General features: G+C 40.8%; 1 protein-coding gene across 2 annotated transcripts in view; it reads right to left on the minus strand.

The window, feature by feature from the left end:
• Positions 1 to 12,333, minus strand: part of POMT2 (protein O-mannosyltransferase 2) — a 27,702-nt gene continuing 15,369 nt past the window's right edge. Inside the window, exons 13-22 of one of the 2 annotated variants that reach the window (XR_005627053.1) lie at positions 11,985 to 12,136; positions 10,286 to 10,377; positions 9,123 to 9,199; positions 7,934 to 8,005; positions 7,660 to 7,719; positions 7,387 to 7,492; positions 6,269 to 6,409; positions 5,472 to 5,586; positions 4,384 to 4,936; positions 1 to 3,045 (exon numbers count right to left, since the gene is read on the minus strand). Coding sequence is in view for 1 of the 2 variants with exons in the window: in XM_039704879.1 (XP_039560813.1) it covers positions 4,831 to 4,936; positions 5,472 to 5,586; positions 6,269 to 6,409; positions 7,387 to 7,492; positions 7,660 to 7,719; positions 7,934 to 8,005; positions 9,123 to 9,199; positions 10,286 to 10,377; positions 11,985 to 12,136 (921 nt within the window). In the remaining variant the exon portion in view is untranslated. Of the gene's footprint in view, positions 4,937 to 5,471; positions 5,587 to 6,268; positions 6,410 to 7,386; positions 7,493 to 7,659; positions 7,720 to 7,933; positions 8,006 to 9,122; positions 9,200 to 10,285; positions 10,378 to 11,984; positions 12,137 to 12,333 lie in introns of both variants that reach the window. The other variant, XM_039704879.1, reaches the window with a different exon arrangement.

A 12,333-nucleotide genomic window follows, 5' to 3' on the forward strand; every position in this document is an offset into this window, starting at 1 on the left:
TTGCTTCAAAGAGGTATTTATTACAAAATTAAATTCCAAATTCTACCTCATTTTCCATTATCACCTGTAAAAAACACATGTATAGCTCAAGGGAACATTCTCCCACCCACACCATATGGTACAGTAATTGCACTGTAGTTAAAAGAATTCAGTTCAGACAGATGCACGCACACATCCCCTGGCATTAGTACAAAAGGTTCAGGATATAGAACAGAATTACCAAAGAACCCCTCTCACTGTTGCTCCAAACTCTTGTTTAGCCAGGGGCAAGCTCTTCAAGGATGCCTCTAAACCCTGTCTCTTGAAAAACACAGTAAGCTCACTTGGCAAAGTTTTAGAATCAATTACAAATTCAGCAGGAGTGGTATCTATGCTAACATTATTTGCCATAACCATAGCCCTTGACATTCAAGTAAAGAGCATAAAGAAGTTTACAAAGGGAAGCAACTTGCAACCAACCATACAACCAAGGTGTTAGTACTTTAAAAGAGACAGAGAGTTTTCAGTCCTAACTGCTTGCTGCCAACAGCCCCACCCCAAAGAAAGCATGCTACGGAGGTGGTGTTCTATCCTCAGCCTTGCTTTCCCAGCAGGAAGAACCTTATGTTGTTCTAACAGTCCACACATTTTTGCTTTCATGACACACTTGCCCATGTGTGGGGTCATGGAGTCCCTTGCTGTAAAGGGGGGAAAAAAAAATCTTACCTCCATTCCCCATCTGGCAGAGACACAGGGCACTGCTAGGAAGGTTTTCACATTGCCAGCAGGATCCTGAGAGGAGGAAACAGTGCCTGTGCAGAGTGCCAGCCTAGAGGGTTACTCAGTCACAGCAAGGAAGGGAAGCTGCTAAGTGTGGCAATGGAGAATTTCAGGTGAACGCCTTGTGTTTCCACGTTAACAGGTGGTTTGCTCCCAAGTCCCTTAAAAACAATTCTCTGAAGGATTCAGGAGGGACAAGAGGGAACTATAGGTAACACATTTGTTTACCTTTCCATAACAAGGTTCTGGTTTTGCTCTCAGACCACGTGACAGGTATTAATTCACTCAGGCTACTACAGGATATCCTGTCCTACCCCCTGTCCAGGCACCTGTATGAAATGGGAATAGCCCAAAATTTAAGGAAAGCAAAGACATGACCTGTAATTTGGGCATTCTTCAAGAACCAGAAGGAAGGAGGAAGATATAAAAGAGTATATCCTGCCAATGCCCTTTGTGCATCAATCAGCCTTTCCTATCAAGATGCAAAAGGAAACCCTGCACAGACTAAAGAGTGGTGGTGGCTCCAAGGGCTGCTAACAATGGTGGTAAACAACGATGACACAAAATCCTCCACCTGGACCAAGGGCAACCTTGGCACAGAAATCTCCATTCAAATCCTCCTCACAGTCACATCTGTGTCTCATAGCATGAGTGGTGCAGTTCCTGGAAATAGGCCAGTCCCTGCTGCTGGAATAGATGTGTGCGTATCGATGTCCTGAAGCAACTGTTAGCAGAAACCTTTTAAGATGGATGGATTGCCTAGGATAAAGCTAGATGAGCCTAGAGGCCCTCTATCTATCTTTCAGACAATGAAGAGTTGAAAATAGAGTTTACACACAAAAAAGAATGTGAAGCAGGGAATGTGGCAGCCTGCAGCTTTTTGTGATTTGAATCCATGGATACAGTTTGATGAAATACTTTGTCAGTGATAAAAGGAGCCCTGTCAAGCAGGGTTCAAAGAGAGCAGCTGCTCCAGAGAACAGCACCTCTGGCCTCAGAAAGCACCATTAGCTATTTTCCACGTGACTGGAGAAGACGACTAATGAGCAGTTCTCAAAAAGAACCTGCACTCATTCTACAAGCACAACTGGAAAAACTGAACTGAAGCAACCCAAACTCCATCCCAAAAGCAAAGAGCCTCATGTCTGTACCACTTAAGATATTTAGAGACAGTCAGGAAGGGAATCCAAATTATTGTATTTTACTGACCTCATAAAAGTTAATATTATGTTTCAGTAATAGCCTGACAGATTTTGTTTTAAGAAGCAAATACTGAAGGTCAAATTCTAACAGGAGTAATCTTTCAGTATTTTTCTGCTGAAAGAAGACAGAGCTACATCAATGTACATATACTTGAAAACCCAACCCTTGGAGTCCAGAGAGTGCAGAGGAAATGTCTGCCCTCTAGTCTTCAATGTAGACCTTTCAATCCTTTTAACTCCAGATCAAAAATAAAAATTCAGCTGTTGCTCCCTCTTGTGGAATAGCTAGATTGTTTTTTCACTGTATGCCTCCAACCACTTACCATCACACAAGACCTAAGAAACAGTCTCAATGTCAATCAAATGCTCTCAAGAAAATTTCTGAAGTGACAGTTCTAAAGAAAAATAAACCTTTTGTTTGTGTTGAAACAGGAGCTGGACTTGTACACAGGAAAGTGGGATGGGAGCATTAAATTTGCCACCTTCAGCACTCAGCTGCCAATCCACATTCAAAATATTATTAGTAATAAAGGATGGAAGGATCCTAGTCAAGAAACAGACTGGCTCATCTTCCTCAGGCAACTCCTACAAAACTGACCCCTTAATAATAATTGAAGAAACCAAGGTTACTGACTCAGTTTTTGCACTCCCAAGGTTTTATATGATGAATAAAGGGTGTTACAAACAGTAATTCTGAAACACTTACAAACTTCTTAAGATTTTTTTTTTGTTGTTAATGCTAAGGGGGAGAATGTAATTTTATGTGCTGGAAAAAAACTGCACTTTAAATCATGGCTTTTGCTAGCTCTTCTGGCAATTCCTCCCCATGACAATGGGATTCCCTTAGGGAAAGCTCATATTGAGGACAGCAATGTATTAAGCCAATAATCTCACCAAGAGATTGGTGGCTCACATTGTTACAAGGCAGCACTGCACTGTCCACCTTCCACATTGCCAACAGTTAACAATTTGCTGCTGCTGTCAGATGTGGCAGGTTCTGAAGAAGTTTGCAGCCTTCCCCCACATCCTTCTTGCCTATACATCACCTCTGTGAATTCCTGGCTCATGCAGGTAGGAGCACTTCCTGCAATAACAAGTGGAAAAGAATCATCAAACCCAGCAGCTAATTATTGCAATGACTTCCCACCATGTATATGCAGCAGGTGATCAACTCAAAACCTTTAGAATCAAAAGCACAAGCTCATCCCATCTGAGCTAGTATCTATAGGAGTCAGTTTCTGGAGAGATGTGACATACCAAGCCAGAGCCTTACAAAGCAAGCAGCTGCCTTACTGAACAATGCTCTGGATCTCCACTAAAGAGGAACCAAAGCAAGTCTGAGTGGAGTCTAGTCCCCCCCACAGAACAACTATGCTAATGCAGCCCTTCCATGTGATAGGAAATGTATTGGAACCCAAGATTTGGTAAGAGAAATAAATGCAGAGTCCATTTTTAAAGGCAGACACACCCACCTGTTCCTCTCCCTCTACCTGTAATTTTGATTCAAGGCTGTGAAGCAAAGCAAGAACTCTGAAATGAAAGGCAAGAGTTCAATGAAACATACATAAAAGAGTTTTTCAAATATTACTTCTTGAGACAGGAACACAGCTGTGATCAAAGTGTCATTCACGTTGGATACTACAAGGGAGCAACTTGAACTGTGACAAGAAATTGACCTTGGATGAAGAGTAGGAAATGGAATAAAAGAAACATAGACAAAAATAGACCTAACACAGGACAAAGGCACCTGATAAATCAAATTCCACTTTCTTGTAAGGGGTGGATTCAAAATCCAATGGCTCTTGACACTTCACAGATAAAGAATTTTTGCCTGGCCTCACATTTCCTTGTAATTTGATGTTCAGCAGTCTAGAGAAGGAACTTGTTCAATATGGGAACACTGAGCAGATACTTTGGCACCAGCAGCCCATTTTGCAGATGCCACATGCATTGAGATGCATCCTTCCCCTAGAAGCACAGGCACTGAAAAAGCTGGGAACAAAAGCTGAATGACAGCTGTCTGTAAGATTTCCAAGCTATCATTACAGTCTGCAGTACATCCCCCTGCTGGTCTCCACAGCATACTGGGGCTGAAAATAAACCACCTGTCATTTCTACTGTAATTTCCTTGTCACCTTCAGACAGAACTGAAAGAAGCTACAAAGAGCTGAGCTGGAACAGTCTGGCCCTGAAAACAGGCCTGCTAGGTGAGTTGTATAACTGATTAAAGGTGACCAGAGAGAAAGGCAGTATATAGGAATAAACAATTTCCATCTCTGCAGAGAGCCTGGGAGACAGGCAAGGCACAATGGCTCAGGAGATTTCAAACAGACCCTTTCAGTCAAATTTTAAAATCCAGGGTCAGAACAAAAAAACCTTTAGACAGCCAAGGCAGGTAGAATGAAGGTCCCCAGATACTTACAGTAAGCTTTCAAAAACCTCATCATAGAAAGGTTGTTAATCTTGATAGAAGTTCTATAGTGCTTCAAACTGCCGTGGTGCTTAGATGACAAGAAGGAAGACACACACACACACACACAGAGTGTACATGCCACTGCAGACAGCCTCCAACTTGTACTGGTCTGGCTGCTGGAATGCCATTGCTGTTTGACTGACATACACTGCTTCAAGGAATTGGCATTCAGGCAGCCAGTTGTCCATTAACACAACCTAAGGATTCAGGACATGAGTCTTTTAATTTAAGGGGACCTTGTCATCCTCTGCATCTTCCAATGCAGGCAGTGCAAACAAATGCCAAAGCAACAGGGTTCCTATACCCAGAGTCCTCCATGTCCTCAAAGCACCAGAATCAGCCTGACTTGCAGCAGATCTCTTGTTCCTGATCCGCTGTTCCCAGGCTTCCTTTGCTCTAGAATTCCCAGGAGTCCATCCACCGGAGCCCTGCCATGGGGCTGCTCGGGTTGGAGGCCATGGGTCCTATCATCCCATAGGACAGCGGATGGAAGAGGTAGAAGCTGTGGGAAGAAACCAAATGCCCATCAAACACAGCACAGTTTTGTCTCAAGAGGTTCACAGCCCAAAGGACCTTTGTCTTTGGGCTGCTCTAAGCTCTACTTGGAACCATCTAATCTCTGCTGAACTCAATATATACATAGCATATAGTTTTATCACATGTGGTATTTTCTCTTAGAATCTGAAAAAACCTAAATAATGAAAAATTTGCCTGTATTTGAGGAATATGTCATCATCATTGGGAATAGAACCACAAACCACTGAACGACAGGTTTGGAGGATAACAGTGTTCACACTGTGTGCTGCAACCAAAGAAAAAATCTCTGCAATGGAAAGATGCACCATAATGCATTACAGGGACACAGATGCTGAATCTAATAAAATTTGAAGGTTTAGGATTGGGCTTGAGGATGTCTGACAAATTCAGCAGAGAAGAGAAAAGGGAACAAAGGCTAAGGATAATTAACAGACTGCAAAGTTTCCATTGAGATGGCAATTGTCACACATTCCATTCATAAAAAGTTCAGCTGCACTCACCTGTACAGGATGAGCAGAACCAGTGCCAGGAATCCACCTCCATACACCTTTCTAGCTGTAGTGCTGGGTGACAAGAACCCAGCACAGAACTTCAATAGTGCATCCCAGGTGATTCCTAGGAGAAGGAAGAGGTAAAGTCAGAAGAACAGAGCTGCTGTATTCACGGACTAGGCTGATGAAACTCTGTTAGCACCAAAAGACCACGTCAATTTTTAAATTCATTTACCTTGGTAACCTTCAGAACCATAGAGATTGTTTTGTATCAGCAAAGGTTCTTTTTGTCCTACATTTCCAGTTGAATAAATGTAAAAGAGATCTGGGTGCCAGATGCTAATCGGGTTGGTATAAAATCACAGGAAAAACTACCAAGGCCAAATTATAAACAGACATGACAGAAAGGTGTTGGCAGTAAACAAAGAGGGAAGTAACTTATACAAGACTTATACAACTTAATACAAGAATATATAAGAACAGTGAAATAGCAGAGACCAGGAATCCCATCTCTAAATTTAAATGCCCTAAGCAATAGACATGACTGCCTCTTCAGAGTGATAACAAAAAACCAACTAACTTACCAACTAACCACCACCAAAAAACCAAAACCAAACAGACAAACAAAAAATTTGTACTGCAAGCTGTTTTGTGAAAAACATTTTGAGTTAGTCAATGCTTTCAAGTACTTTGCACAAGCAAACAAAGCCTATAAAAATAATAAACCTTTTAGGCTGAAAAACATTCAATTTAACAGAATATCACCTTTTTCCCTACCTTTTCTTTTGCAAGACTCTAGTATTTACCTGTCAACATGCTGGAAAAAAGCATGGCAGGAAAGTAGTGGTGGAAGTAGAGAACTCGTCCCATCATAAAAAAAGGGAGGTAATGAAGGAGCCAGCCCAGTGTGATCTGCCCTCCAGCATGTAGCACGACTCTGGACAGTTCTGGAACACAAATAAACATACTTCAGCAGAGAAAAACTCAGCTACAGCTCCTATTTGCAAACCTTAATACACTAAGTAAACTCAGCAGGAATGATCTCTGCAGGAAGTCATTTATTGGTCTGGAATTGCTTCAAGCCTTCAAGCCTCTAGCTGCATTCTTTATAAACATACAAGCACTCTTCAGGACAACAGCTGCCAGAAAAGATATACAAAGTCCTAAGTCTCAAGGCATGGCAGGAGGCTGACCATGCTCTAAGTTAAGACCAAACATGCAGTTTTTCTGGCTGTGCATCGGACTAACCAGATGATTTTGGCTTCTGAAGATTTTCATTGTCTCTGCAATGAGAGCCATCCAGATGATCACTTTGTCAGCCCTTCCTGGAAAGAAGTGGTGCCTAGCTTTCAGAGCCTGGGGAAGGGACTAAGAGCTCTGGTGTCTGTATACAGCTTAGCCAATAACTTATTGTATAACTGAGTGGCTTCCCATCACATTTTAGAACTGACTTCCCATAAGGAGATCTACAAAATGAAGCAACCATTGATATAAACAGGAATGGTAAAAGTATGACTAATTAGGGCTTATGAAAAGCTTCAAAACCTTGGCAATGCACATAATAAAGGATCATTTTATCTCTTGCATTTGTCATTTGCTTTGCATAAATATCAGAAAACATTTCTTGTCTTAAGACACTGTGCAAACTACCGAGTACAGAGCACATGCAGAGCTTGATAGCAGGGCATTGATGAATTGGCCTGTATCCCTTGCAGCCAGTATAGGTAGCCATGCACTATTTTTGTAGAAGGTCTGTGGTATTCACTATTAAACTACAGCTATGAAGTTCCCACTCTTTTCCCTGTGGACACTGCTTGATAATCCAAGCTCAGTGGTTTCCCACCCTTGACCCATAAAGTCCTGCCATCCACACACTTTTAAGGTTCCTACAAAAGGCATTTATGAAAAGGAAGACTGACCTCACCTTTGAGTTCAGATGTCAGTTGGACACCTCGCTTCAGTGCCACTGCAGTGGCAACTGTTATCAGAAGATATAACCCAATAGTGACCAGATTTAGCCACCAAATCACCTACACAAGAGAAAAAGAAAGATTTGGGACTTCATGCTGGACGTGTGCAAACATTAAGAGTACAATAAGAGAGGCAGTCCAAAAGGAGAAGGAAGAGAACTGGCAGAAGCAAGACTAAGCTGAAGTTTGCTAAAGACATTGGCTTGGAACCTCTCACTCCAACTTACCGGGTTTCCAAGCAAATAAACCCGATAATCCGTCTCATTGACACCAGAAAAACGCAGTCCCTGAGGAAAGAGATCAGAAGGGAGAAAAACAGATATTCATCAGTCCAGTTTGTATTTTGCACAGCGTCTAAGGTGAGACAAATTCCCATCCATGCATTTCAGGTGCTACAAAAGAAAGCTGACAACATCTTCAATGCAATGACAAGGTGTTGTGCTTCAAAAGGCACTGCAAAAGCACTTGAAAATAGAAAGGAATATGGATTGATCAATATACCTGGTAATTGATGGGCCAGTGCCAAGGTTTGGATGTGACTTCATTGTCCTTTGGTTTGAGACCACTGTTTCCCTACAGATAAATTAACATAAAATTTAAATGAGCATGCAGATATGCTGCAATGCCTGCCTACACAATCATACATCAATACCCTTCCCGAGTGAAAGCTGTTTTCTGACCTACATAAACACATCATCTTTCACAATGGTCACAATTAGGACTATGAATGTTCTAATACTACTGTGCAAGTGAAAATGGTTTTTGGGTAGCAAAAGAGGCAGTGTTCTCTCATTTATCTTCTTCAGCCTTTCTGTCACTAAGGATACGTATTGCATAAGCAAGACCTTTTTTCATTAAGAGACTACTGTGACAGCTTTCTCTCCTCTACAAAAAAAAAAAAAAGCCTCAAAGAATATTTCCATGGAAACTCATGCAGGTGCTTCCTTACCTGAGACAGCATTATCACTGATTGCCATGGAAACACTTTACAAAAACACTTTACAAGTACTAACAATAACGTGCTTGACTACTTTTTTTTCTCTTTAAAATCTGAGAAGAACTTCACAAACAGTACCAAAGAAAACCTTAGACTCCTTTTTCAAAATATTAACTTCTCATTCTTCAGAAGAGAGACAGGCTTTGGCCAAGAATACAAAGAACAAGCACAGGAAAAGACTGCAAGAGCAGTCCACCTTGCAAATATTAAATCTTCTCTTTTTAAAAAATATATATTCAGAAATAAAAAGGAAACCAGAAATCACAGCTCCTTGATGAACTTGAAAAAAATCAGAAGCTTTTCATTTTCAATCCAAACACTAACTGGTTTTTTAAATACCTGTTTAGCTGATTTTCCTTATTTTGACCACAGTAATATCCTCCTGCCTCACAAATACTAAATTTTCTTTAAAGCCTTACAGGAAGGTAGGGAAAACATTACATAACTAGGCTGTAGCTAGATCACACCAACAGCAGAGCCAGGTATTAAGCACAAGGCTTCCAAACTTGGACTGGGAAGATTTAGCTCCAAGATCATCCTTTATTCTAAGTATAAATTCAAGTAGGTTGCTTGGGCATGCAAATTCTGCCCTAGCTTGCAGCCATCACCCAGATCTCTCTGAAAGTGCTACTTCTTTTTGAATGCAAGAGAGAGGAGGAAGAAAATTATAATCTGGAATCAATTATATCGTACCCGGATCATAACCATGTGGGATTCTAGCAGAATTTCTGCAAAAGAAGGCTTCAAAACATCCAGGCTGATATTGGGTACTTCAAAAAAAAAAAAAAAAAAAAAAAAAGAAAAAAAAAGAGAGAAATAGATTAGAGTTTTGTATGGTTTCCTTTTATTTACCTTTTTCATAATAAACTAAACTCTGTCCTCCTACAACAAATCTGTTTCCAGAACTTCTTTTAATTCTCTATGCAATTCATTCATACCCTAAACACAGTGGCTTGCAGTCAGAAGTATCCCCCAGTGAACTTTACAACTGTTGTACTTCTAAATTTCCTCCTTTACTTCCAGGAGCAATAGAAATATATAAAAGTCCATGAAATAAATAGATTTGTATTTCTGGCTGCAATTAAGAGACATAGGCTTCACAGGCTGCTGTTTACCTGTAAATGAGCCATAAGTATGGAAATGCAAAATGAATTACAACAAAAGAGGAAATTCTACCAAGTCAACAGCCCAGGATTTCTCTCCTTTGGTTTGCATACAGTTGCTCACACAAGAGGAAGAACAGTAAGTGTTGTAATAACTCAGAACTCATCCCAAGCCACCAGAAATTCATGGGATGAAGACTGTGTTGAACAACCCGCTCCAGAGGAGCCTGTGAAACATACACGACTCTTGGATGAGGCTGCAAGGCCCACCTGCCATTACTGGCACACTTAGGTCGCTATCACATACTAATCACTTCTTGGTGGTACTGCAAAATCATCATTTAGCACACCCCCAGGAGGAGAAGGGAAAAAATACACCACAACAGACTGGATCCAAGCTTTTTTAAAATATCACTGAAATATATATGACATACACATATCAATGACAACAATTTCCAATTAAACAATGTTAGAAATAACAGCCTGTATTGGAGTGCTTCACACTTTTGTAACACATTAAAATCTCAAAATCTTTTAGAAAGTCTTTATACTTCCACTACCCTTCAAGCATTATCACCAGCTTCCAGTACAAACAGTGAAATAGAAAAGGGCTCTGCATCCCTGCACATACTCAAGTTTGCACTTAAGCTGGGAAAGAACACTGTGCAGAATGCCAGTTACTGCTACCTGATAGCTCATCCCTTCCTTTAAGCCAAGATGCACTCTCAATCAAAAAGGAAATCAATTACTTACATTTAGGGTTAATATGATCTTCAAAGTTCCAGAGGGAATTGGGTGTCTCCTTCAGGTATGGTGTGCAAGTGACTTCTACTTGTTCCCAGCCCCTGAGGATCAGCAGAACAGTTTACCACTACCCCACAGAAACACACAATATTTCCATTTTGTGTTTAGTTTTTCCCCATTTAGCTTTATACTTCTCCATAATGCTTCAGCAGTTGCATTCTTACATAGTATAGCAACCATACAAAACCCACAACAGATCTGCAAGGCAGTTGACATCAAAATTCTACTGAATAGTTGAACCACATTTCTCACTTTCTCACCTAAAAAGCCCTAGGTGGACATGTGGGATTTTTGAAAATTATGGACCTTGCCTACTAAAAAGAAGCTGCTTCCAATTCAACCCTCCAAAGAAAATCACCATCATCAATTTAAGTCAATCCATAGCTACAAGAATTGTATTATAGAAACAAAACAATTATCTTAGAGGACACTAATAACTGTTCTTTAGTCTGTCATCCTATGTCTAGCAGGTCACATCAAAGATTTTGTGAGAAAGTGCATCAAATCTGACAGAAATATGACAGATTAATAGGGAAATTTCTATCAATCACCACTTAGCAAATTTCACTAATTAATTAATCCATTAAATAATTACCATTAAATTCTCTGAAGGACAGTGATTACTACCCATTAAATAAAAAATATAAAAATCCAATATACTCTAACCATCCTTATTTGCAGTTAAGAAGTAGTTTTTTGCCCTCAGCTGTTACTATCATTAACATTTTGTGGTAATAACTTCCATTCACATAGTAGATTGTTAGTGGGGAAAAAAACCCAAACCCAATCCACAATGTTTTCTGAATGCACTTGACAGAGACTGGCTTTTTTGTTAACTGAACACATTATGTGCCCATGAGCCCAGCTTCATGCTGATGTCTAACTGGCATTTGCACTTCTGGCCAGGTAGTTGCCAGAGGTACCTGCCTGCTCTGTGATTCAGCATCCACAGGATTCTTTGGAATCTGGTTTTTCCACAACACAGAGAAGGGAAACCTAGAGTTTTCTAGGGAAGCATGAGTGCACAGCCTCTGCCTCAGGATCCATGACAGCATCCCACATGGTGCAGCTTTACAGACATGGCACCTTGCTTCCATCAGCCTGGATGTCTCTGCATCCACCTCATCTGAATGATGAAGATGCATAATTCAAGGACAAGTAAAATCCCAGCACCTGCTAATAGCAGTTCACAACCACTGCCTCACTTCAGGTGCTGCATGCAAAAATGGCAAAGGTCTTCTAATCACAAGGTAAATTAACACCAATAGAAAGCAATTTTGAAGATTGTGGTACAGAACAGCATGAACTGCCCCAGTTTCCAGTGATTTTTGCAAACCCCAAGGATAGATAACATGTTAAATAACATATCTATCATCCCCTCCTGGCCTTACCAGAGGACAAGATCTACGTCCATGCCACTTTTGGATCTCTTAGTAAGGGATATTATTTTTCAGAGCTGCATACCTTCACTGTAACAGACTGCATAATCCTAACCCAGATCTTCCCGTCTGGTCATACTCCTAGTACCTGCTACTTACATTTTTATTCTTTTAAAGAAATGGAAGAAATGTAGTTATTGCTTAGTCTAAAAGCAGCATTGAGTAAAGGAACATGACAGCTCAAGGCCCTGCAGAGGGTGGATATTTACCATTTTGGCAGAGTTTTTCCAGAAGATCCCAACATACACCCTGTGGCCACATGGGTTAGCCGGACCTGACTCCGCAGGACTTTGATGAGCTCCCCAGTCCTCCTGCCCACCACTTCAATCCGCCAGAAGTCATTGGAGTCTCCTGTTCCATTCTATCATGCAAGCATGCCATTCGAGAAAAAAAATTACAAAAATGAAATGAAACAATGCCCAAACTAGAAGACACACAGAACTGAAGCACTGCAAATAGGAAATTCTGAAACTCCCACTGGATGCAAAGCTAAAAAACTATCCCAGACCGCCCCACCTCACACTTCACAGAAGAGATTCCTCATCAGGAAGACATGAT

Source organism: Passer montanus, unplaced genomic scaffold (genome assembly GCF_014805655.1).
Source record: "Passer montanus isolate IOZ18808 unplaced genomic scaffold, ASM1480565v1 scaffold18, whole genome shotgun sequence".
Taxonomy (NCBI): domain Eukaryota; kingdom Metazoa; phylum Chordata; class Aves; order Passeriformes; family Passeridae; genus Passer; species Passer montanus.